Genomic DNA, 23,053 nt, shown 5'->3' on the forward strand with positions numbered 1-23,053 from the left:
CTCTGAGTATGTTACCATGGCAACATTGTCCATGAACTAAACCTGGTCGCTGGCAGGTTTTATCAAAGAAACCCTGGGTTTCTACCTGGCTCCGCCCACCTGAACACCGTTTCTGAACACATTAATAAATCTTAACACTTTTCTCTGAAACACATTAGTAACATCACACATTTAAATAAATCCACTTTTAAGGCTCGATTGTTGTTTTATATTGTTATACAGTTAAATCTGTAGATCTTACATCTTTGAAGGTATGATGGTGCAGTGAAGTGTGACACTGCTCTTGAACGGGATGGGTCGTGGGTTCGCGTCCCACTTCAGTGTGTTTTTATGACATATTTTAGGACGTATAGATGACTCTGGCAACAATATTACATTAAGAATCAATATAAATGTTGTGATATGAAGCAGCAGCCACTGTCTTTATATCCAGTGTAACGGGAGGACTCTCTATGCAGCCATCCTATGCTGCTGACACGTCTCCTCAAACACATTTTATTCATATTATTCACCGCTCGTCACGTCACTGAAGCAATAAAGTGATGAAGCGACCAAAAAGTGTGACTAATTATGGGTGATTTAAGCCACTATAATCACTGAAGACTGAACACACCTTTAGAACAGGCTCATATTCATCAAACAGTGGCTTATTTCACCCATTACGGTGAATAAATCACTCTATTCCGTTTGGTTGTCATGGCAGTTTGAGTATTCTTTGATCCATTGATGGTGGCTTTTTATCGCGCGCGTGCACGTCTGTAACCCAAGGTTTACATACTCAGGGTTGATTAACCCACTTCATACCAGCTTTAATGGAATCAAATACCCAGAGTTTCCCATCACGGGGTATGTTGACCCAGAGTTTATGGATAGACTCAGAGTTTGTTAACCCTCCTTTAAGGAATACCCCTCTGTAGATTATCCGCAGCTTTCAACTAGGACTGGGCGATTTTGCTAGAAAAAAAAAATCTCGAGTCTGATTCGATTTTTTTTTTTTCAATGCACTTTAAAAACTGCAGACATCAGAAGTGCAACTTTATTGCTGTGATTGTCCTGAAGAGTTAAAATGCATAGAACAATCCCAAAATAAAAAGTTAATGAGGTTCTGTCATTCAACTATTTCAAGCTTTAACCCAGGTTTACGCAAAAGTGCAACAGCAACTTCACAGTAGCTTCAATTTTCTGATTAAGAAATCAGATAACTACATATTTTATAATATATCACATAACAATTAAAAAAATAATAAACTCTTCGCTTAGCATCTTAGCATAGTGCGAATAAAAAAATTAAACATGCGACTGGCACACATATAGCCTACTCAAAGGTTAAACAAAGAGGGGGCTGGCTCACATCACACTACGGTAAACCTACAAGGACAGAACTTATCCTGAGTTACCATGACTACCTGTCAACATTAAGCTGTTCTGCAAAGCTGCATATAAGACAATTTTATGAAATGATTAATGAATGGTATCATTGTAATCCAAACAAATTTGACTTTACACACCCTTGACCCAAGCAGCAGCCATGTTGAAAGTCTCAGTCTAGTTGTAAATGTAGCTGTTGTAACACACATATATATATTTATTTGATTTTATTTGATTTAAAACAGACAGACAGACAGACACACAGACACGCACACACACACACACACACACACACACACACACACACACACACACACACACACACACACACACACACACACACACACACACACACACATACATAATAAGAAGCTGTGGATAAACTAAAGAAAATATTGGAATACTTAAATGTATATTGTAATAACATGGAGAAGTTTGCAGCTAAATTAAAAATATATTACTGTATGACATATAAAAGGAAGGTTATGTGAGACCAAAATGTAGCAGGCAATTTTACTTTAACAAATAAATGAAAATAGCTTTATAAGAACACAATCCTATTCTATTAAAAAAAAAAGGTTCCTATTCAAAAGAAGAAAGAAGAATAATCAGAATATTGATATGTGTAAGTCCTTATATGTGGAAGGCAAACTTTCATGAATGAATCTCCATCAAAATAAAAACATGATCTCTTCGGGGAGTGAGAGATCTGAACCACTTGAAATGGATTTGGAATGTTATCAAAGATCTTTCATAATTCAAAAATAATAAATGGAATTAGATCCGCTAACGACAAGGCCTAAAGTTTCACAGCTCTCGGATCTGTGTTTACTGTGTTGCACCTGAACGCACCACGGGCCAGCTACAGCCTGATTGGTTGGTTTTCAGCACACCTGAGCTTCATTACGGTGAGAAGGAGGCGGAGCTCCGTATAAAGCCAAGTGAACGTCTGGTTGCAGCTTGTGAGTCTCAGTGAGGAAGGAGAGAGAGGGTCCAGCTGGAGCTCAACGTTGTCTACGCTGATTTGGAGGATTTTATCTGCCGTCAACAGTGCACCAGCAGAGATGCTAGAGGTAGTTTCTGTCTGAGCACTGCTCTTAGTGTTTTATTATCACTGAGCTTTGTCAAATGTTTTTTTTTTTTTTCTTTGGTTCTTGGTCCAAAGCACAATGTCAGCCATGGAGTGGTAAATTAAAGAACGTGTCTAAAGATGCGTTAAATGTAATCATAGCCCCAGGGACTGGACATACTTTTTCATTTTAACTTTGGGCAATTCCACCTTTAAAAATACATATCTGACCAAATAAACATCTTAGGGATTGGGATAGAATTAAAAAAAAAAAATGTCACTAAAATACAAGTGATGGAACTTTAGGTCACATGGTGCACCTATTACGTGATCTAAACTGGCCAATGGGGTTGCTGCGTATGGTTACGTTTAACATATCCATAGCCACGGCCTAAATTGAATGTTCTCGCTGGTTTCCACAAAACCTTGACAGGAGTTACTGCGTTGCTGCTCAAACAACACATGAAATATGTTTATAAAAATCAAGTTTTTCTTTCTTTTGAGTTTCTCTGTAAGTGTACAGTACGTTATGCTTTAATGCTTATGCAACTTGGCTAAGGGTTAGAATGAGATGGCCATCAACAAGCAATTTAGGTCAGCTGTTTGGTCTGTATTAATATCTCAGTAATTTGTCAAAACTGAAATACCAGCTTGTCACTTTTGTTGAAATGTATTTAAAAAATGTGAAGTTTGACTGAGACTTTTACCTGATTAAAGGATAATGACATGTATTTAAGTGAACTGCATTCATCTTAATCTACTGTACTTAAGGCCAGCAGTGCCACTTTATAGTTTGTGCAATATCTTTATTGAATCATTATAAGTAAAACAAAGAATGTGATGTGTTTAAGACTTTCTAAATGATGACTGATTCTTTTGTTTTTTTTCAGACCAGCAGTGATGACCTGTTCCTGCCCTCCTACCAGGATGAGGAGCTTGTGGACAACCTGCTCTCTGGTGTGGAATCTGACGCAGACTGTGGTGGGAGCAGTCTTTCACTGGCAAAGGCGTTTCTCCCACTGGAGAACTCCTCCTCTCCCCTCGTCCCCTCAGTCTGGTCCACCCGCTACAAGACGGAGCTCTGCACCAGCTACTCCAGTTCTGGTAACTGCAAGTATGCGGAGCACTGCCAGTTTGCTCACGGCCTTCAGGACCTTCGAGTCCCCTACCAGCACCCAAAATACAAGACGGAGTTGTGTCGCAACTACCACACAACTGGCTACTGTTACTATGGGCTCCGCTGTCTGTTTGTCCACAACGCCTCCGAGCAGCGCCCTACCATCCGGCACCGTAGGAATGTTCCATGTCGGAACTTGCGCATCTTTGGGGTTTGTCCATTTGGCACTCGCTGTGTCTTCCTGCATGTTGAGAGCAAAGACTCGGACAGTGGACGAGGTTCTCCTGACATAAAGAATCAATCTCCTGATTCCAAACCACAAGCCAAAGACAACAAGCCTTCAAAAACCTTGTGCCGTACTTTCAGTACTTTTGGATTCTGCGTGTATGGAACGCGCTGCCTTTACCAACATAACATCCCCAACAAGGTGACGCGGCAGAGTAAGCATGGGTCCCAAGATGGCCTACGTTTACTCTCCTCTTCCTCACAAGGCTCTTCCACCTGCTCTTCTCCTCCTTCGGCCTCCCCTTTGCTCACTCCATTAGAGGCCCCTTCCCATGATGCCTTCAGCTTCTCCAGCCAACATCTGAACCAGCTTCTGTTGCCACTGGCCCTGCATCTGCAGCAGCTGGGGAGCTCAAAAGCCCAGGAGGCCTGGGAAAACAGAGCTGTTTAAGGAATGGACACAAATGATATTTCAAGGTCATTGTGTTTTTTTTTTTTAAATGTTTTTTTTTAATCAGAACTGACCAGTTTAACAAATCAACTGGCTGTTCATTTATTATCAGATCTTTTTTAAATGCATTCCTCTTAAGTAATGTGATTTTTTTAACTGTTGTACATGAACTGACTGAATTTCTGTAAATAAATTTTTAATATCTGAGCTTGGTGTCAGATTAATATATGCAACTTCTATTGCTTTAGAAAATGATTACAGGTAAAGTGATGTTTCAGGGGCTCAATGGAAATATTTGCTTAGGTCAGAACACATTACTCAAGTTTTAAAGTCTTTACACTGGCTCCCTGTCAACCTCAAAATAAACTTTAAAGTGCTGCTGCTGTATAAATCTGTGAATGGGTTTGGTCCAGAACACTTTGAGATGTTAGTCAGATATGAACCCAGCAGATCTATGAACACAGGTCAGATAGTAGAGCCCAGAGCTAACAGTAAACATGATGATGCTGCAAAAAGTGGAACAAACTGCAGCAGAGCTGAAGTCAGCATCACGTGAACATTTTTAAATCGAAGTTAAAGGCATTTTTTTTCTCTACTGCATATGATTGAAAGGGAGATTTTTGGTCATGTAAGGGTGGGAACCTTGTGATATGACGATACTGTGATTATTGGTCAGAATTCAATCTACAATAATCTTTGACATAAAAAGATTAAGTGGAAAAAATACGATTTTTTTAATTTATTTTTTTAACTTTATATCTCTGAAAGACAAATTGAAAAAAGTGTCCTATGAACAGTGACACTATTTTAATGCAACATTTCTGTTAAGTGTCAACATACTTATGTAAACAAATAAGTATCTCCAATAGTGCTTTCTGTAAAACAAAAAATAGGGTCTTATATTCCAGTAAACAATATATTGGTTCAAACAGTGACAACATTTCTGTGAAGACCTACCTGCACATTTTAGAGAAAAAGCAGAAAAGGTTTTTCAAAAAAAAAAAATCGATATTTAGCACGAAAAAATTGATATATTGCAGTATGGAGATATTGTCACACTCTTAATGTAATGTGTTTGATTTTAAATTATTTTACAGATGATTTTAAATGATCTTATAGATTTTAAGCTGTTGAATGTTTTCTGATGCACTTTTTGATCTTGTAAAGCACATTGAGTTGCCTTGTGTATGAAATGCGCTATACAAATACATTTGCCTTGCCTCAGAGCCAAATGTGTTTGTTGATTAACTCACCAGTGAATTCTTTTTAAAAGTCTCCTTCCAGCCTATAATAGGTTTTTGAATCAAGATTTACTTGTTCTAACTTGTGCCCTGAATTTGAATGTTTTGTTTTAGTGTTATAGTGAGAACAAACCACTTGGAGAATTGATCTAAAATTGGCAGAAACTACATCTTACATTAATGGGGCCATTATTGTAGCAAAGGTACCTTTAAAAGTGTATTCAGATTCACAAAGGTGTAACTTTATCTGGTTTTACTCACACATCTAGTTACCTGTTTGAGATGATAAAGAAAACCAGGTGTTCCAGGTCATTAGAAATGCCAGCATTAATATTCTACGCTGACGCCAAGTATTTGTAAATGTGGATTTCAATTCACTAATGTGTTAAAAAACAACACATTAGTGATTGTGTACACATCAATGTACACAATCTTCCAATGTGTACATTGATCTGTATGCATAGACGGATCAATAAATGGACCTGATTTATAAAGTGCTTTATTTACTATATTTGCTCATTCACACACTATGAGACAGAGCTGCCATGAAAGGTGCTGGTCAACCATCTAGTCAGGTCCCAAACTGTATCACAGCCATTAAGATTGTCATGTGTATAATTATCTCCTGGCTGCTGTAGAAAGACTTCACCTCTAAACCTCTATGTGATCTTTTGTATGGGGCCCTGATTGTAGTGGCACATGCTAACATAAACAGCAACTTTTTTAAACATTTAGCGACAAACCACGTATAAAGAACATCATTTTTGACCAGATTTACAGCAATTTTTGTGAAATTTGTCATATTAACTTTTCTCGTAAAAATATGTCTGTTACATCTAAATGTTAAATCTAAATCTACATGTTAAATGTAAATGTTAAATAGACATCTAAATGTTAAACCTAAACTAAATCTAAATGTTAAATCTAAATGTCACAGCTGAAACTAAATATTTAGTTAATATGCAAATTCATCGGAGGTCTAGATTTAACATTTAGACATTGTCATTATATTTTTACGGGAAAAGTAAATATCACAAATTTCACAAATATTGCTGTCAAAAGTAACATAAAAATATTCACAATGTTTTTTTGTTTTTTTTAAACGTGCTTTGTTGCTAAATGTTGTAAAAAGTTGCTGATTATTTTAGCATGCCCAACTTTACAATCGGTGCCCCATATGGTTGTAGACAAGTCACATCTGCTATACTGAAGACCTTTACAACGTTAAACAGTTAACATTTAACTTTAGTTAACATATTTTACACCAATTCACATATATAATGTATAAAAGTATCTTTCCATCTTTCTCCTTTTCAGGGTTGTGACTTTAATGCTTGACTTGATTAAAGAATGCCTAATGTTTTATTTGGTTACAAAACCCTATCAGCTCAATGAGCAGGCTGGCCAGCAGATAAAGGAGCGAGAATTAAAGATTGAGTACAGGATCGTTAAAATGCTGACTACGTTGTAGATTAGGTGAAAAATGTATTTAAAAAATGTATTTAATAACATGTTGATTGTTACTGGATGTTTTTATGGGATCCAATCCGCTCTGTGTTATGTAAGTGTACCTTTGTTCATCTTGTAGCGTTACACCGCCTTTCGCTGGGGGTGTGCGTGTCAATGACCGAGGAAAACTACATTTCCCAGAGTTCATAGGGCGAACCCTTCGGGGCTTCAGTTAGATCTATACAAGTGTTGGATGAAGCTGTCACGGGCTGTTAGCAATGGGCTGCGGTCTGCGGATTGTTGTGAGATCCGTGGCTTGACGCAGCGTCGCTCGCTCGCACTGACTTTCAGACACAGAGTGAAGTGCGCGGCAAAACAAGGAGGACACAAACAAAAACATGTGGCTGTGCTGCTGAGCAAACCGGTACGTCTTATCTCACACAACGGCCACACTGGGCTGCTTAGAGGCACCAGTGAGAGCCTGGTACGCTGCTCTGTGTCATATATTCTGATACATCACCGGGAGGTTAATGTTTAATGAAGAGTGGTGAAGGTAGCTAAGCAGCAGCTCGTTAGCTTGTTAGCCGGTTCAATGAGCTACGCTATGCCGTTAGTCACACCGCAAAGCCCCAATGACGTCTACTTGACTTATTCAAATAACACGACGCTTACATTGTGACTGAAATATTTGTTTAAAACACTAATGTATCCTCATAGTAATTTCGGAAAGTTAGTCGTGTATTACGTCACCGAATTGACGGTGAAATGAATGAAAAGCGGGGGTTGGTGTGTTCCGACAGCGTATGGTCATGTGATGCATTCAGGGAATCTGTGGGTTTGTGTTTGGGCGTCAGAGAGCGGTAACAGTGACATTAGCATTATGTTCATCAGCTCTGTACAGTGGGACTGCCCCGCCCACACTCTCACATAGGCACAGAGATGAGCGCTGTTATGCAACGGTCCCAGTTCACCAGGCCGCCACATTACCAGCTAGTTACTGGTGTCACCATCACACTGAGCTGCTGCCACTCCTAATGAATTGTCCTTGAATGCCGTCACCCGTTTGACTGAAGAAACGCCATCAGCGGTTTAAACTAGAATGCCCGTTTACATTGCGTATTACGGTAAAGCCGTCAGAAGCCGACGGGAGCTTCATTGTGCGTTCAAGTACACGTCAAATCACCCCAACTGTACTGTACAGGCTGTAGAACAAGAATCTGATGCAGTGTCCTGAAAATAATTGGCTTTTTAATGATTTTTTGGTACAATACGCCTGTACTGTTGGTGTGATTTGAGTTGTACTTGAACGCACCATGAAGCTATCGTCGGCGTCTTCCGACTTTACCGTAATACGCGATGTAAACGGGCATTGTAGTTTTAAACCCCTGATGGCCTTACTCCAGTGCCCGACTGCTGTTGTATTTCAAAATCCTTTAATAAAATACACCATGAGTATTTTATGAATTTCAAAAAATTATTACAAGCACTAACAGCCAGGGTTGGCGTCAATTACGTTTTTCAATTACAATTATGTCTTCAATTATCCATGTTCATATACAACTCAATTATGATTACAGTGACCGACATTTATCCCAATTACAATCAAAATTACAATTATTATTTTTACCCAGAAAGTAGATTTCATTCCGTTCTCAATTACAAAAGTTCAAATGCAATTAATTACAATTACTGAGCCTTTAATAAATAAGCCCATAAAACTAACCTTCCTCTTGTGTTATTTATCTCTTAACATATTTTATGATAACGAGTCAGTTTCACCCATCAGCTTTAAAATACACTGAATTTACATCTCTTGGTTACCTTGTTAGGGTTCCTAATCAATGAAAATATTGGTATTATTAATATTTTTGGTGTGGGCGTCTGAGCCTTTTTTCTGCCATTAAAGCCCTTGATTAAATGGTAAAATTATCCCCAAGAGATCTGACATGTAGTGGCAAAACTTTATATGAAATATATTTTAATAATTGTTAACTACGTATGTGTAAGCCATAGAATTGTAACATGGTTGGCCATTAATTAAATTGTAATTGACAGATTAATAGAATTTCCATCCCAATTACAAAGATAATTTTCTGAACTCAATTACAATTTAATTATGATTACAACAGCAACATATTTCTTCAATCAATTAACAATTACGTGATTAAAATTAGAATTCACCCCAACCGTAGTGGAATATTTGTTGAATTTCTTTTAACTGGACATATTCTTTGTTTTCAATATTTAAGGGTAATGAGAGTTGCATTTTAAAAATATCTGCCAGCAGTTCGTTAAGATTGCAGCAATTTGATATTTTACACGCAAAAGTATAAAAGCGAACCTTTTTTCAGTTTGTGACCCGATATCATAAATGTGCGCCGACTCCAGAGACATTTTTTTTCTTTCTAGAATTAGTTTTTGATCATGTTTATTAAAGTGTTACATATACAGAGTAGTCAGGATTAGTGCACGTGTTCCTCCTCAGATAATTTTATAATGTTTTTATACTGCATTTTATTTGATTTATATTTGAGAAAGTTAAAGTATAGGATACAGGTATTTTTATTGTGTGTTGTGTATTTGAATAATAATAAAAATAAAAAATAGAATTTTATCGGTTGAAAAACGCTGCAATTGTAATGCAGTGTTGAAACCTTATTGGTTTTTTTTAGGGAAATGAAGTGATGCAAATGTCACTTATCATAATAAATCACAATTAAACAATAATGTGAGTCATGGTAACAGGTATTGTTAAAGAAATAATGAGCATCTCTTGTCTGTGAGTGTGTGAGAACAGTGATATAAAGTGACTCTCCTCCCATCCAGCTTTGCAGGTGAAGACATTGTGTACATTCGAGCTGTGACCGTCAGCAGACATGGGTTTGCACTCAGCCCAGAAGAAGTTCTTTCCCCTGCGGGGGATTGATGGCGTGGTTCAGTTGTTTGAGGCTGAGCTCCATAAATCGGAGCCTGACCTGGCCCTTCTCTCTCTTGTGTTGGGCTTTGTGGAGCATTTCCTGGCTGTGAACCGGGTCGTCCCCATCAATGTGCCGGGGGTACGCTTTGAGCCGCTGGAGCCAGATTGCCCTACTTCCTGTTTTCCCACCGTGGAGCTGGGAATGATCTCAGCGTTGTACGAGCGCTTCACCGCTCAGATCCGCGGAGCAGTCGACCTGTCCCAGTATCGGAGGACTGCGGCGGGTTCCAGCAGAGAGTTGGTGAAAAAGGTGTCGGACGTCATCTGGAACAGCCTGAGTCGCTCCTACTTCAAAGACCGGGCCCACATCCAGTCCCTGTTCAGCCTCATCACAGGTATAGAGATAATGACCAGTTTAGTGTACTGACGGCCTACTTGGATTTGTCTAACTGCTGAATACATTTTAACCAGGCACTAAGCTGGACAGCTCTGGTGTGGCCTTTGCTGTGGTGGCCGCCTGTCAGGTGTTAGGCCTAAATGATGTTCACCTTGCACTGTCTGAAGACCACGCCTGGGTCATATTCACCAAAAACGGAGAGGAGACGGCGGAGGTGACGTGGCATGGGAAAGGAAACGAGGACCGAAGAGGACAGACGGTCACTGCAGGGGTCAATGAGAAGGTAGTATGCGACCATCACGTCTCTCTATTGTGTGCTTGTCTTTCCGTTAGTAGTCAAATGCTTTGCTCTGAACTTGATGTGTTTCCACTCTTAGCCCATCAAAACATATGAAAAAACATTTTTATAATATCTTTGGATGTGTATGAGTACAAAAAAATACAATTGGGGCCACTACACAGTTCCTCCATTAACATGGGATTATATGACTGGTTAGTTTTTAATTGTTTCATATTTTTTAAATGTTAAACTTTTGGGATCAGATCGACTAAGATCTCAAATAAAGGACGCAAAGTACCTTAACGTACTTAAGTACTTTGGAGGTGTTATTTCCTTACCTGTTCACACTGCCCTAATGAACTGAGCATGGAGAAAAGAAGAGGCAACCTGAGTGGGAGAAAGCGCAAAATAAAATTTGAAGGCAATGACACAAACACTCTTATTTTAGTGATTACATTATATTTGTTCATTTAAGTAGGCTACAAAATCAATTTAAATAAAAGTGCTGTGACTTAAACGGACTTAAAGATCTACTCATGTTACTATTTCCCCCACATTTATTGACTTTCCGTCCCCGGTGCACTCCACAAATCCACTACTGGTCATCGCCCAGTAGGTCAGTGCCGTCTCTGGTCTGGCGCTGTGTTGTGCACACTCAGACGACACACTCGGCCCATTGTTGCTCCCATGATGCAGCCTTTCAGCACTGTTTCTGATGACTCTAGTCAGTATTATAGCTGATGTTGGTTATAAAGCACAGAATGTAATTAGTGCAGCAGAGAGGAGGAGGAGAGGTGAGAAGTGCAGCTCCTGTAGTTTAGAGGAGCCAGAGACCCACCAAGCACAGTTTAAAATGAGGAAGTAGGGCCAAACAGGTGGTTTCATTTTTCATTATACAGAAGGCCACACTGGAGTCCATCTCTGCGCATCCCTCCACCTGCTATGCCTGTATAGACTACAGCTTTATTTCAAATATTTATTATCATTCCTTCTGATAGCAAAAGGGTTTATTTAACATTCAGCCATTGGTCCAGTTGATGCTGTAGCGTGTAAAGTGATGCGCAAAAACAGTTCCACGTTTGAGAAATATGATTGTACACACAACATATTAATCAGAGGCAAACTATGGCAAGCCGTGTTAATATATGTTTCTGGGGGCTCCGGGATGATGCTATTTGCTGGGAGGCGGCTCTAGCTGTTTAGGTGGTTGAGGTCGGTATCGGCCACTTGGTAGGTCTGTCCTGCGACTGGTGGGTGGGTCCGGAGCGCCTTTGGCTGGGGGCTGCTGCTCCACACTGATTGTGTGCCGTTGGGGTGCCTCCTTCCCGTGGTGGCGGCCGCCGGTCGCTCGTGCGCCGGTCGGGGGCATTGCCCCACGGCTTGTGCTGTCCGGTGGGGGGCGGGGCACAATGTAGTGCTGACGATCTCTGTATAACGTGCGCTGAATTCATGCAACTGTTTGCAGCCATGCGTCACAGTGTAGAGGTCCGTGTTGACGGAAAGCTACACGTAATCACAGTGTTTCATTGCTCCGTCTCAACCATTGCTTAGAAGACATTTTAGTGCTCAGATGTGTTGAAATACAGCTGCTCTGTGAGTCCACGCTGTATGCTCGCCTCTTTACAACATCCTCTTTTGGTGGGCTTGTTTCAGTGAGAAAAGCGTTTTAATCCAGTTCCTAGGAATCGTTTGTTTGCTTGCCTGTCAATTCAGCATATCGGCTCCTCTTACGTCGCAAATACGTAACAATAAACTCCTTCAGGTCCTGTATATTGTGTTTATGCTAGCACCAAGTGAAGCTCCTTCCACCATATTGTTGTTTGCTGTCCACCGCGGAGAATCCACCTCCTCCACCCGCAGCAGCGCTGTCCTCCGTGCTCTGTTTGTAGCGTCTCTGTTGCTACACTCACGCTAAAGTTGCTTTTTGCACGGACTTTTCTTCCGAAAACAACAAAGTTCCACAAGAACACACACCTCGTTGCCAGTTTATGTCCTCATAACAAATTGTGTGTGTGTGTGTGCGCGCGTGCGTGGAGCAAACTTACTTTAAATCTCGGGTCACAGACTTCACTTCCTCTATCTCCATGAGTGTGGGCGGTGGCTGTGCTGACGGTCGTTAGCCGACCTTATCGCAAACATTCTGATTCTTCACACAGAGGAATGTAACATTAATGTGAACGGATGGGTCCACTATGATTATTGTTTGTTCTGTGCAATGGTGAGTGTAACTTCTTATATTATTCTATTTGCTAAGAAAGATGCTAGCAGCTACAATGTAAACACACACACACACGGCTGATGGGTGTGCTTGCACTACATCGGGATGTACATGGTGTTGCAAAACGTTTATTTTTCGCGGTACTTTCGGGTCTCTCTCTTTCACTCACACACACACACACACACACACACACACACACACACACACACACACACACACACACAGTATTATTTATATTATCTCTATCTAATTGTACTACTACCGTATTATTGTTATTCTTATATTATTCTTTTTTCGTATTATTATTTTATCTTATAGTTACTGGTATTCTCATTGTATTATTATTATTGCTATTACCTTATTATTTTATGTTGTTATTGTTTTTATTGTATTACAGTTACTGGCTTTTCATTATATTATTTTGTTATTGTTATTGTATAATTGTACTGCTATTGTATTAAAGTTATTGCTATTCTCATAATTCACATTATATTCTTTTTCATTATTAATATATATTTTTATTATAGTTACTGGTGTTCTCATTGTATTATTAGCATTGCTATATTATCATTATATTACCTTATAATTATTTAATATTATACTAATATATTATTAATATTGTTTTTAGTGCATTATTATATTATTTTGTTATTGCAATTATTACCATTAATATCATTACAACATTACTTTTATTACTATTACTACTTTCACTATTAATATTATATCCCTATCAACATATTTATTATTATCAGGACAGTTACCGTGTCTCTCTAAACAACCTGCGACGGATTATGTGTAAGACGCGCGCGCATGTGTGATAGATAACGCACGGAGGAGATGGCTGACACACACACACACACACACACACAGTATTTATAATAAAAATCTACTAAATGAGTTAAATAAAACAAAAAACTAAATATTTATACAAAAAGTACACAAAATTACAACAGAAATGCATAAAAATATACAAAAAGGCTCCAAAAACACACATTACTCCAAAATACATACATTACAGAAAAATACACCAAACAACAACAAAAATATGAAAAATATTTATACAAAAAGTACCCAAAATGACAACAGAAATGCATCAAAATATACAAAATTACTCCAAAAAACATACATTACAGAAAAATACACCAAACAACAACAAACATATGAAAATGACTCAAAATACACAAAACTAAATATCAATACAAAAATACACAATAACAACAGAAATGCACAAAACTACACTAAAAAAGATACAAAAATACACAAAGATTCCAGAATCACACTGCAATGGCAACAAAAAACAATAATTATACAAAAAATGCACAAAAAGACAACAGAAAGATACAAAAATACGCAATTATACCCCTTATGCTCCCACATGAATGCATACTTCTGATGGGCACTGTACTAGTTAAAAGAAATGTAAACAAGGCTAAACTAAAGTTTTACCGTTTAAATACATAACAATAAGTGCAGCTGTACTTTTGGTTAATATGTTCTTTTTTTACAGAAGAATTATTTGTTTAATCTCTGAATTAGTTTTGGATCAAGTTGTTCAAGTTCAAATTGAGCACTGTAAATATTCTCAAATGTTTTTAGCTAAAATGTGTCATATGTTGTAATAATAATAATTCATCAATTTTATCTAGCGCTTTTGTATATATTATTATCCATTGAAAACAATATATACCTGGTAAATTAAAAAAGAGCTGATATCCCCGCAGGAAATTGAAGAGACAAAGATAATATAATAAGGAGTTAAAGCAAACAAATCCATTTGCATTATTTAATTCCCTCACCCAATGAGAATCGATAAGAGAATCGGTGAGGAATCGAATTGATAAGCAGTATCAATAATGGAATCGCTAAATTCTTATCAATTCCCATCCCTAATTCTGGATATGTTCCACGTCTGATTAAATGTTAAAACAGCTTTCCATAGCCAAACACGCTAAATGCATTGTGTACGCTATGGTGCCTTCTTGACAGAAACAATCCTGATTGCCTGGGGTTTCCACTGTTTGGCAGCAAGTGTAGTGGTATTTTTACAGTCACAAACCTGTGTGTGTGTGTGTGTGTGTGTGTGTGTGTGTGTGTGTGTGTGCGTGTGTGCGTGTGTGCGTGTGTGCGTGTGTGCGTGTGTGCGTGTGTGTGTGTGTGTGTGTGTGTGTGTGTGTGTGTGTGTGTGTGTGTGTGTGTGTGTGTGTGTGTGTGTGTGTGTTCTGTAGAGCTGGCTGTACCTGAAGGGCTCCTACATGAAGTGTGACAGGAATATGGAGGTGGCCTTCATGGTGTGTGCCATCAACCCCTCACTGGACCTGCACACTGACAGCTATGAACTGCTGCAGCTACAGCAGGTCAGCTCCCACTTCCTTATATTCTATTTAAAGACAGTGTGTATCAACACAATACTGCAGAGTACCTAACAAACAAAGGCAGTGAGGAGGGCCTCTTTAAACTATTTCTTATGCTCTGATAGCAGGGAAACTAAATTGCCACATGCCAATTAAAGGCTAGCAAGTAGAGGAAAGATGGCAGCAGTGAGTCTTAAAGGAAGTCCTTGGTTTAGGTAAATTTGTACCTCAAATGGTTAAACTTAACTTTCATAAAGTCTGACACAATAAAAGCCATCTTTGGAGATTAAAACAACTTCTTCCTATTGAATAAGACGGACAGTACTGGAGACACATGCTGGTTTTGGTTAAAAGATAATAAAACAAATGTTTTTCAGACTCGCTGGTGGGAACTATATGAACAAATGTAATACTATTATAATGTTGATATGAATGGTTGTTTTTTTAATTAATGACAGCTTTAGCATTACATGCTGATGATATTTAAATGTAGCCTTGCATTGTTGAGCTATGCTTCCCATTGTTTCTCTTCCTGAAACAGAAACTCCTGTGGCTGCTGTATGAGCGAGGTAACCTGGACAGGTGAGAATCTGTTACTGTTCTATTTATACCGTTTGTTCCCATGCTGACTCTGCTTTACGTCCTGCGCATCAGGTATCCCATGGCCATGGGGACGCTAGCAGACCTGGAGGACCAGGATCCAACCCCGGGAAAGGAAAGCCCCCTCGAGATTCACCTGAAGGTAGAAGCTGATAAATGACCTTCCCACCCAAACTGGCTGACTTTTACTGTAGACAAAGCAGAGATCAGAACAGCCTGTTATTCAGTCTGTTCTGATCTCCGCTCCGCTTACAGAAGCGTCTCCATCAGCCTCAGAGTCCAGAGCACCGATCAATGCTGAACAAACCTAACGCAGTGATTTAATAACTTTATTCTGTTTATCCTTCTATTACAAACTGGCTGACTTTTATTTCATCCAAGCTCGCTCTCTCTCGCTTTCTCTCTCTCTGTCTCTCTCGCTCTCTGACAACATTTCTCCGCATCGTTGCAGTGTGCATCATGACAAAATGAGTGATCAGAATGATTCTGTGCGAGCAAAAACAATTTAATCTTAACAATTTATTTGTTCCACCTGGTCTAATGTAACGGAGCTCAATTTTGTGACTGCATGAAGCTCATAAAACCAGGAAAAATCCACAATTTAGCCACGTCATTGTGAGCGTGAGAAAAAAGTAGCGGCTTATAGTCCGGAAATTGCGGTACTTCTGCGTCTTTTTCATTGGTTTTATAGCGGTTGGCTCCACATTCAGAAAGCAGCAGCGGGGCATTACTGGTCGCAGAGTACCGTGTACAAATTGGCAGCAGGAATTGCAAGGCTTTGTTGTCGCGTGGCATTTGCAACGTTATATCACCATCCCAGAGCAGGAAATGGTGGCACAGACGTGCTATGTGAATTTCAAAATAAAGGCCTATCTTAAAGATGACAATGTTTTCATTGTGCATCAATGTAATTGGATTGTCAATGAATTAATCGATGTGGATTGATGTATTGTTACAGCACTAATATCAGCACGTATCCTACCTACTTTATTACTTTTTTTGTAGTGTGGAATGTAGGGATGGGTACTGAATTCAGTACTTCTTTAGGTACTGACCAAATTCCTTCGATACTACCTGGTACCAATTCACATAAAATCAAACGTCCATGTTTGAATTTCACTGTATTTGCTCCAGAATTGTGTTGTGAAACTGAAAAACGATTTAGATGAAGTTTCTTTTGTTTGTCGATCAGAATGAAAACTTGCTTTTCTTTTTTTTAAGGCCGTCACCTCAGCACAGAAGCACTACAACAACGAGCACATCTACCCCTACATGTACCTGGCTGGCCTCCATTATAGGCACCGGGACGTGCAGGAGGCTCTGAGGTCATGGGCTGAGGCTGCGCAGGTCATGCAGGAGTGAGTCTTTCTGCCACTTTATAATGACACAAGCAAGTTTGCATAAAACCTAGGAACTGCTTTAAAACTAGATATGATGCAAAAATTCAACAATTGAATATTCCAATATGTACACATTTACACAGTTATTATGGGTTCATATTATGTTGGACCTTTTGAACTAGTACTAGGATTTCCTCTGTTGTATGTCTCTAATAGACCATACCCAGCAATGAGTGTGTAAGATTCAAATTGTCTCTGTACAACTTATAAGACAGGGATAATTGTTAGACACTAACATGAGCGTTTCCATTGTTGCAACATGCAAACACCAGATGGCAGTAAAAGCACATGTGTATTGGTGGTGTGACCTGTGTTCCAGGTTCTCCACACAGGTTTTTGTTTTGGCACTGAGTCTGTGAGGGCGTGGTGCTGTGTTCAGGAAGCCCTGACCTCACAGGAGCTGCAGCTAAAAATACCTTTACACATCCTCCCACCATCCACCAGCTTCCCTTTCCTGCTCAGCCATTGTTCTTCAGTGTTAGCTCAGCCTCACCACAGTTGGGTACGGTTTCAGGCCCAGGTCCCTAGTTTGAGCAGCGCAGCCTGCACGGTGCACCTGGAGGCCAGGTTGAGTAATTATTGAAGGTGTCTACAGAAGGTGCGTTGTCCCTAAAGGAGAGAGGCAGTACCTTTGTGCTCAGGATTGTGCCCACCTCATTCAGCTGGGTCAAACTCCCTCATTATTCAGGGCTGTGGTTGGTCTGGCAGTGTTCCACAGTAACAGCTCATTGCGTCATGTGCACAGCCAGTAGTCGGCAGGGGCGTGGTCTGTGATGTGGTCTGTCTGTTGCACGGGATGCAGAGAGATGGAGAGGGGCCATGTTTTACTTGAGAACTTTAATTCCCTTTAATTCAGAATGAAATTGAAATCCTCTTTAAACTGACCTTGTAAGCACTTACGTAATTCCAAATGAGAATGGTAATTCTGAATTAGGCTGCTGGTTTATTCAGATTTTTCTTCCGAATTAAATAATTGCTCGATCTTGTGGACATTTAATTCCGCTTGAAGTTAATTCTGGTCACTCTGTTCATGCCCCTCCTGTCGCAATGATCCGTTGGTGATTACATAATCCAAGATGGCTGCCCGGACTCGAGCCAAGACTATTTATTTAATAAAAGCCTAAGAAGACATGGATATAATGGAGTGGATGGACCACGGAATAAATATGTGGACATTCACACTAAATTTTTACACACACTGACATCAGCAAACAAAACACTTACGTATTATTAACGTATGGGTCATAAAGTTAATTTTCCACTCAATGTCCTGTATAGTGGAGGTGGGCAAGCTGTTTCATTAACCGCTGGCTTTGATTAACCAAAGTACGGTCGTCTGGCTTCCTTCTCCTGCTTAGCCGACAAAAGTGAAACATGGAAAGTGAAAGTGCTGCTTCAAAACTACAATGAAAATAAAAGTGACAACCGTTCTCATTATGTGGTCCTCTATGTTGTAACCGCAAAGAAAGCTTTGTTGTGTGTTTTTTCTCGATAGACGTGATACGTCACGTTCACCTCCGGTTCAATCAGAACCAACCACCAGACCTAAAATGAATAAACCTGTGAATGACTATTTCCATGTCAACACGAAGCAGGACACTTTGATTCTGAATGATTTAATTTGGAATCATTCATTCTGAATTACAAACTTCAGGAACCCGTGGCCAGTGCGTTTAATAGTGGTGTGTGGGTGTGGGGGGCGTCTCTCACTTGGCATGACTCGGCGGTTCTACTTTGAATTCATTCATACAAGAAAGTGGACTCAAGTAGCAATAATCAGTCCCTCCGACTACGTAGCTGCTCTGGTGTGTAAAAAAAGCTGACATTTACTGCACACCTGCCTGTTAAATGTGGGGCAGCCTTATAGTGTCCTCTTCATGATAAAACAAAAGATTTTGGATGAGTGAAAAAATAATTTAAACAATTTGAAAAGATTTTCCTTTGAAGGATTCGATTTGTTAAAATTGATCATTTAATACGTCTCTCTCTGACAGATATAACTATTTCCGTGAGGATGAGGAGATTTACAAGGAGTTCTTTGACATTGCCAACGATGTGATCCCCACCCTGCTGAAGGAGACGGCTGCTGCTGCAGAGAGTCCTGCTGATGGAGGAGAGGACGGGGAAGGAGCTGAGAAGGTAAACACTCCCACACTGAGCAGGGCTAGTGGAATCCTTAGCAAAAAGGTTATAAATGAAGGTTTTTACAAAACCAAAGCACTGCTGCCTTGTTCATTTTAGAACAGACTTTATTATTTTAGAGCAGAGGTTACAGTAGATTATTTCACAGTGGGGTCACCTCACATCTCTGGTCCTGTGCTCCCATTCAGGTTCAGCCCAAGCAGGCTGCAGCACTCTCAGCCCTCCAGGACCCAGAATGCTTTGCCCACCTACTGCGTTTTTATGACGGCATCTGCAAATGGGAGGAGGGAAGTCCCACCCCTGTTCTCCACGTGGGCTGGGCCACATACCTGGTCCAGTCTCTGAGCCGCTTTGATGCTCAGGTGAGGGAAAATGGCTCAACACACGATTTTTGACAAAAGCTATCTAAAAACCTGCACAAAAGAAGTATAAAGTGTTACAAAACTGTTCACAAGGTCAACTCGAAAAACCAGACTGGCTTTCCTCAAACCAGTTGCAAAGTTAACACAGTAGACCAGCACAGACCTTTCAGAGCTGTTTCAAACATGTAATTAGGACACACTGTACTGTATATGTTCATCTGTAGTTTTTTAGGTGGTCTGTTAGCAGACTTTTTTGTTTCATCAAGTTACATTTTATGTTAAAAATAAATTAATAGGTGATTCAGATCTTGGTTTAAAAAAAAATATTTACTTCTCCTGGGACCATTAAATGAATGTGATCATTACTGTTTGTTTGGAAAATGTCTGCTTTAGTGGTTACTAAAAAGCTTATGTGAAGTTTGTGACCCCCCAGTGACTCTTTTGCAATGGCTCCTTATAGCTTAAAAAAACTATTGAAAGGAGGAGTTATTTTTTACAGAGGCTATTAATGATTAATCACAAATAAAATCAAGATATAACAATTTGTTAACCTAAAATAAATCACGTTGTACAATGACACCTTCCTACTTCACCTCTTGCAACATTTACAGATCATTGACTTTGCATTTAGCATGTGTTGACCACATGATCATGCATTATCCAATTCAAGTTACTTTTTGTTCAAATACAGATGTGTAAGAATTTGAAGATGTAAGATACTGTTTTATTTCTTGATGTCATTTTATTTTATTTTTTTTAAGCTGTTTAGGTTGCCATTTACATGATCAATAAAAATCAAGTCAAATTAAATCAAATATTATTCTATATAATTTTAACTGTATAGATTTTAATACATTAATATTGTCTTCAACCCCTGACCAGGGGAAGAGGGTTAGGAGACCCCACTATCAGAGCTGGATCCTCTGAATTTAATTCCATGGGGTGAAGCAATGCAGATGCTAAGTTTGTTATACTACTGTTAAGTTAATTCAAGTACAGCATTTCTGCAAAAATAAAAACAGAATACATGTAACCTGTTGTTATGCTTTGCTGTTATTTAAAGCATTTGTTAGTTCTTTTAAAATGATATAAAATAAATGACCTGTTATTTCAGCCACTGCTTGCTGTAGAAAAACTTGACACTAAATATTGACACTAAAACATTTAGCAAATATCATATCAATTTTTACTTCATACTAAACTACAGTACTCCAGTTAAGTCAACTATTCATCAGCATGCATGGCTATGCTGTACACTCTCCCCACCTGCTCAAAAGGATGCGACCACTGCCACCACAGGAAAAGTTTGTGTACAGCCCTGGCCAAGCAGTTTGTGTACGGTACTGCAGCAAAAATGAAGCAGAAAACAGCTGCCGACCTGATTTTAAATGACGCGTCAATGCACATTTTTGCATTATTGTATATGTTACACACATTGTGGTTGACGCAAACCTGAAGATGATCTATATATTTAAAGGACCTACAGTATATCATGCTATTTAAACTTTCCAAAGTCAACTACAGCCACATATGGCTAGTATTTAACATTTTGAAAAATGAAATACTAATTTATTAAGAAATATGACTTATTTTCTTTCAACCTGGAAGTTGAAATGCTCGGTTCCTCTGGAGCTCCGCCTCTCCCCGTGTGAGTGCTGCCCATTTCATGACGTAGCCCTGGAGCCCTGGCGAAGCAGCATGGGCAACAGGCACTGTGGAGGCAGCAACAGGCACTTCCTAGAGTCTGAACCGGAGAGACCGCTTGTTTTTCAGAAGAGGGCGGAGCAACAGCTTAGAGTAGGATTAGTGAGGATTGCCCAGAGATGCAGGAAGGAAGCCCAGTAATACTTTGGGGGTGTTTTTGATTAGGAATTAACATTGTAACAATTTAAAATCTCCAAAAAGTTAATTTAGCATGATATAGGAACTTTAATTTTCTTTTTTCTTTTGCCAACCAGGCAAGAATCTCAAACTTTGCCTGTGCTAAAAAGCCTATCAGTTAATTTACTACCCCTTGGGGAAAATAGGTGAAATGCAGAGAATCACTATGGTGATTAACAAAGGTTATATTATTATTACATTATTTAATCTGGACTGTCATTTTGCACACACATGCTCATTTGGGTTTCTGGGAAAAAGTGAGATTGCACTGCAACTTAAACACAGCTTTGTGCTCTGACTCCAAAGGTGCGTCAGAAGGTGTCGATCATCATCAAAGAGCCCGAGGCCCAGGACGATGACGACCAGTCGAGTGAGGATCCCCGTGATGGCCGCCGGAGGGGCCCCAGGAGGGAGTCCAAGCTGGAAGAGCAAAGCTCTTCTCCTCCTGCAGCTGCTCCAACGTCCCCCTCTACTCAGCTCACAGCAACAGCTCTGCCCAAGAAGGTAGGAGAAGGATCCATCGGCCGCAGACCCTCCCAGGGCCCCCGAGGGGCAGACACTGAAGGAAAACCCAAATCCCCGAGCCCTGACCCCGCTCCTTCGCCTCCATCGTCGCCCTTAGCAGGCCCTGTGGTGTTCTTCCAGAGTGAGAAGATGAAAGGTATGAAGGAGCTGCTTTGTGCAGCCAAGGTGAACTCCAGCGCCATCAAGTTGCAGCTCACAGCGCAGTCCCAGGTCCAAATGAAGAGGCAGAAGAGCACAGCAGCCGGGGATTATTCCATGTCCTTCTTGAAGCGTCAACGTAAATCCCTGTAGCAGAGCTGATGGTGGCGAGGGCAGAACTTACTGTGAACAGCAGCATGGACTCGTATTTACCCGCGGTTAGATTGGACGCAGTGATAAAGTAAACATTTTCTTCTGCTTTTATTTAAAGATCATATCTAAACTGGTTTGAATTCATACATTGAAGTGGTCACCATTCATTAGTTTGTGTTTTAATTGGCAGCCAATTGCACACTGACTATGAATAATAAATGAAGTTTGGAGGACTGTCATCGTCACAAACATTAACATGTAGATATCAGCTTGCAACACCTGGACCGTGTGGAAGTGATTGATTTAGGATAGTTACTGTGTAACATTGTCCACTCAGCTCTATCAACGGCTTCTTTCTTGTTAGCTCTATGTTGCCTTATTTTGCCTTTGTTGTTTTCTAAAGTAGTGGACAGGCCTGTTTGTAATGAATAGAGTAGACCAGGAGGACCATGCACTGTTGACACAGCCACATTAGGTGGCTGTGCTACATATGTTTTGCTAGATAACTTGTGGGTTTTATTCTTGAATTGTATCTGTAAGTAATAAAGACCTGCACAAATTGTGTGCGTGCGTGTGTGTGCTGGAAGAAGCAAACACCTAGAACAGATCCCAGTCTGTCCCACACAGTCTAACAATTCAGAATGTCCAGTTTTTAACACAAAAGCCAATCTGAAATTGCTAACCATAACCAAATGTGTGTTATTAAGAACCTTAATATCAGTGTGTTAAAAGTGAGAAAACGTGTAAAGTGTACAGGTAACAGGAGGAG

At 39.8% G+C, this 23,053-nt stretch overlaps 2 protein-coding genes across 2 annotated transcripts; both read left to right on the top strand.

The window, feature by feature from the left end:
* The first annotated feature begins 2,330 nt into the window (after positions 1–2,330).
* Positions 2,331–4,230, top strand: cth1 (cysteine three histidine 1). Its single transcript, XM_028474081.1, has 2 exons — positions 2,331–2,441; positions 3,328–4,230. Exons 1-2 carry the CDS (start codon positions 2,433–2,435, stop codon positions 4,228–4,230), a joined length of 912 nt encoding a protein of 303 aa, XP_028329882.1. The 5' UTR covers positions 2,331–2,432.
* A 2,927-nt stretch (positions 4,231–7,157) lies between these two features.
* Positions 7,158–22,813, top strand: men1 (multiple endocrine neoplasia I). Its single transcript, XM_028475296.1, has 10 exons — positions 7,158–7,344; positions 9,747–10,232; positions 10,309–10,517; positions 14,958–15,086; positions 15,625–15,665; positions 15,738–15,825; positions 16,905–17,041; positions 19,078–19,222; positions 19,414–19,587; positions 21,775–22,813. The coding sequence occupies exons 2-10, from the start codon at positions 9,797–9,799 to the stop codon at positions 22,282–22,284; spliced, it is 1,869 nt and encodes a 622-aa protein (XP_028331097.1). The 5' UTR covers positions 7,158–7,344; positions 9,747–9,796; the 3' UTR covers positions 22,285–22,813.
* Positions 22,814–23,053: the final 240 nt, after the last annotated feature.

The sequence above is a fragment of the Gouania willdenowi genome, chromosome 18 (genome assembly GCF_900634775.1).
Source record: "Gouania willdenowi chromosome 18, fGouWil2.1, whole genome shotgun sequence".
NCBI lineage: Eukaryota > Metazoa > Chordata > Actinopteri > Blenniiformes > Gobiesocidae > Gouania > Gouania willdenowi.

Bases quoted from the DNA above. Each gene is read 5' to 3' on its own strand.
- men1 (XM_028475296.1), top strand. From the start codon at position 9,797: ATGGGTTTGCACTCAGCCCAGAAGAAGTTCTTTCCCCTGCGGGGGATT. The intron at 15,087-15,624 runs GTCAGCTCCCAC...TTCCTGAAACAG, and splicing joins AACTGCTGCAGCTACAGCAG to AAACTCCTGTGGCTGCTGTA. The intron at 17,042-19,077 runs GTGAGTCTTTCT...TCTCTCTGACAG, and splicing joins GCTGCGCAGGTCATGCAGGA to ATATAACTATTTCCGTGAGG.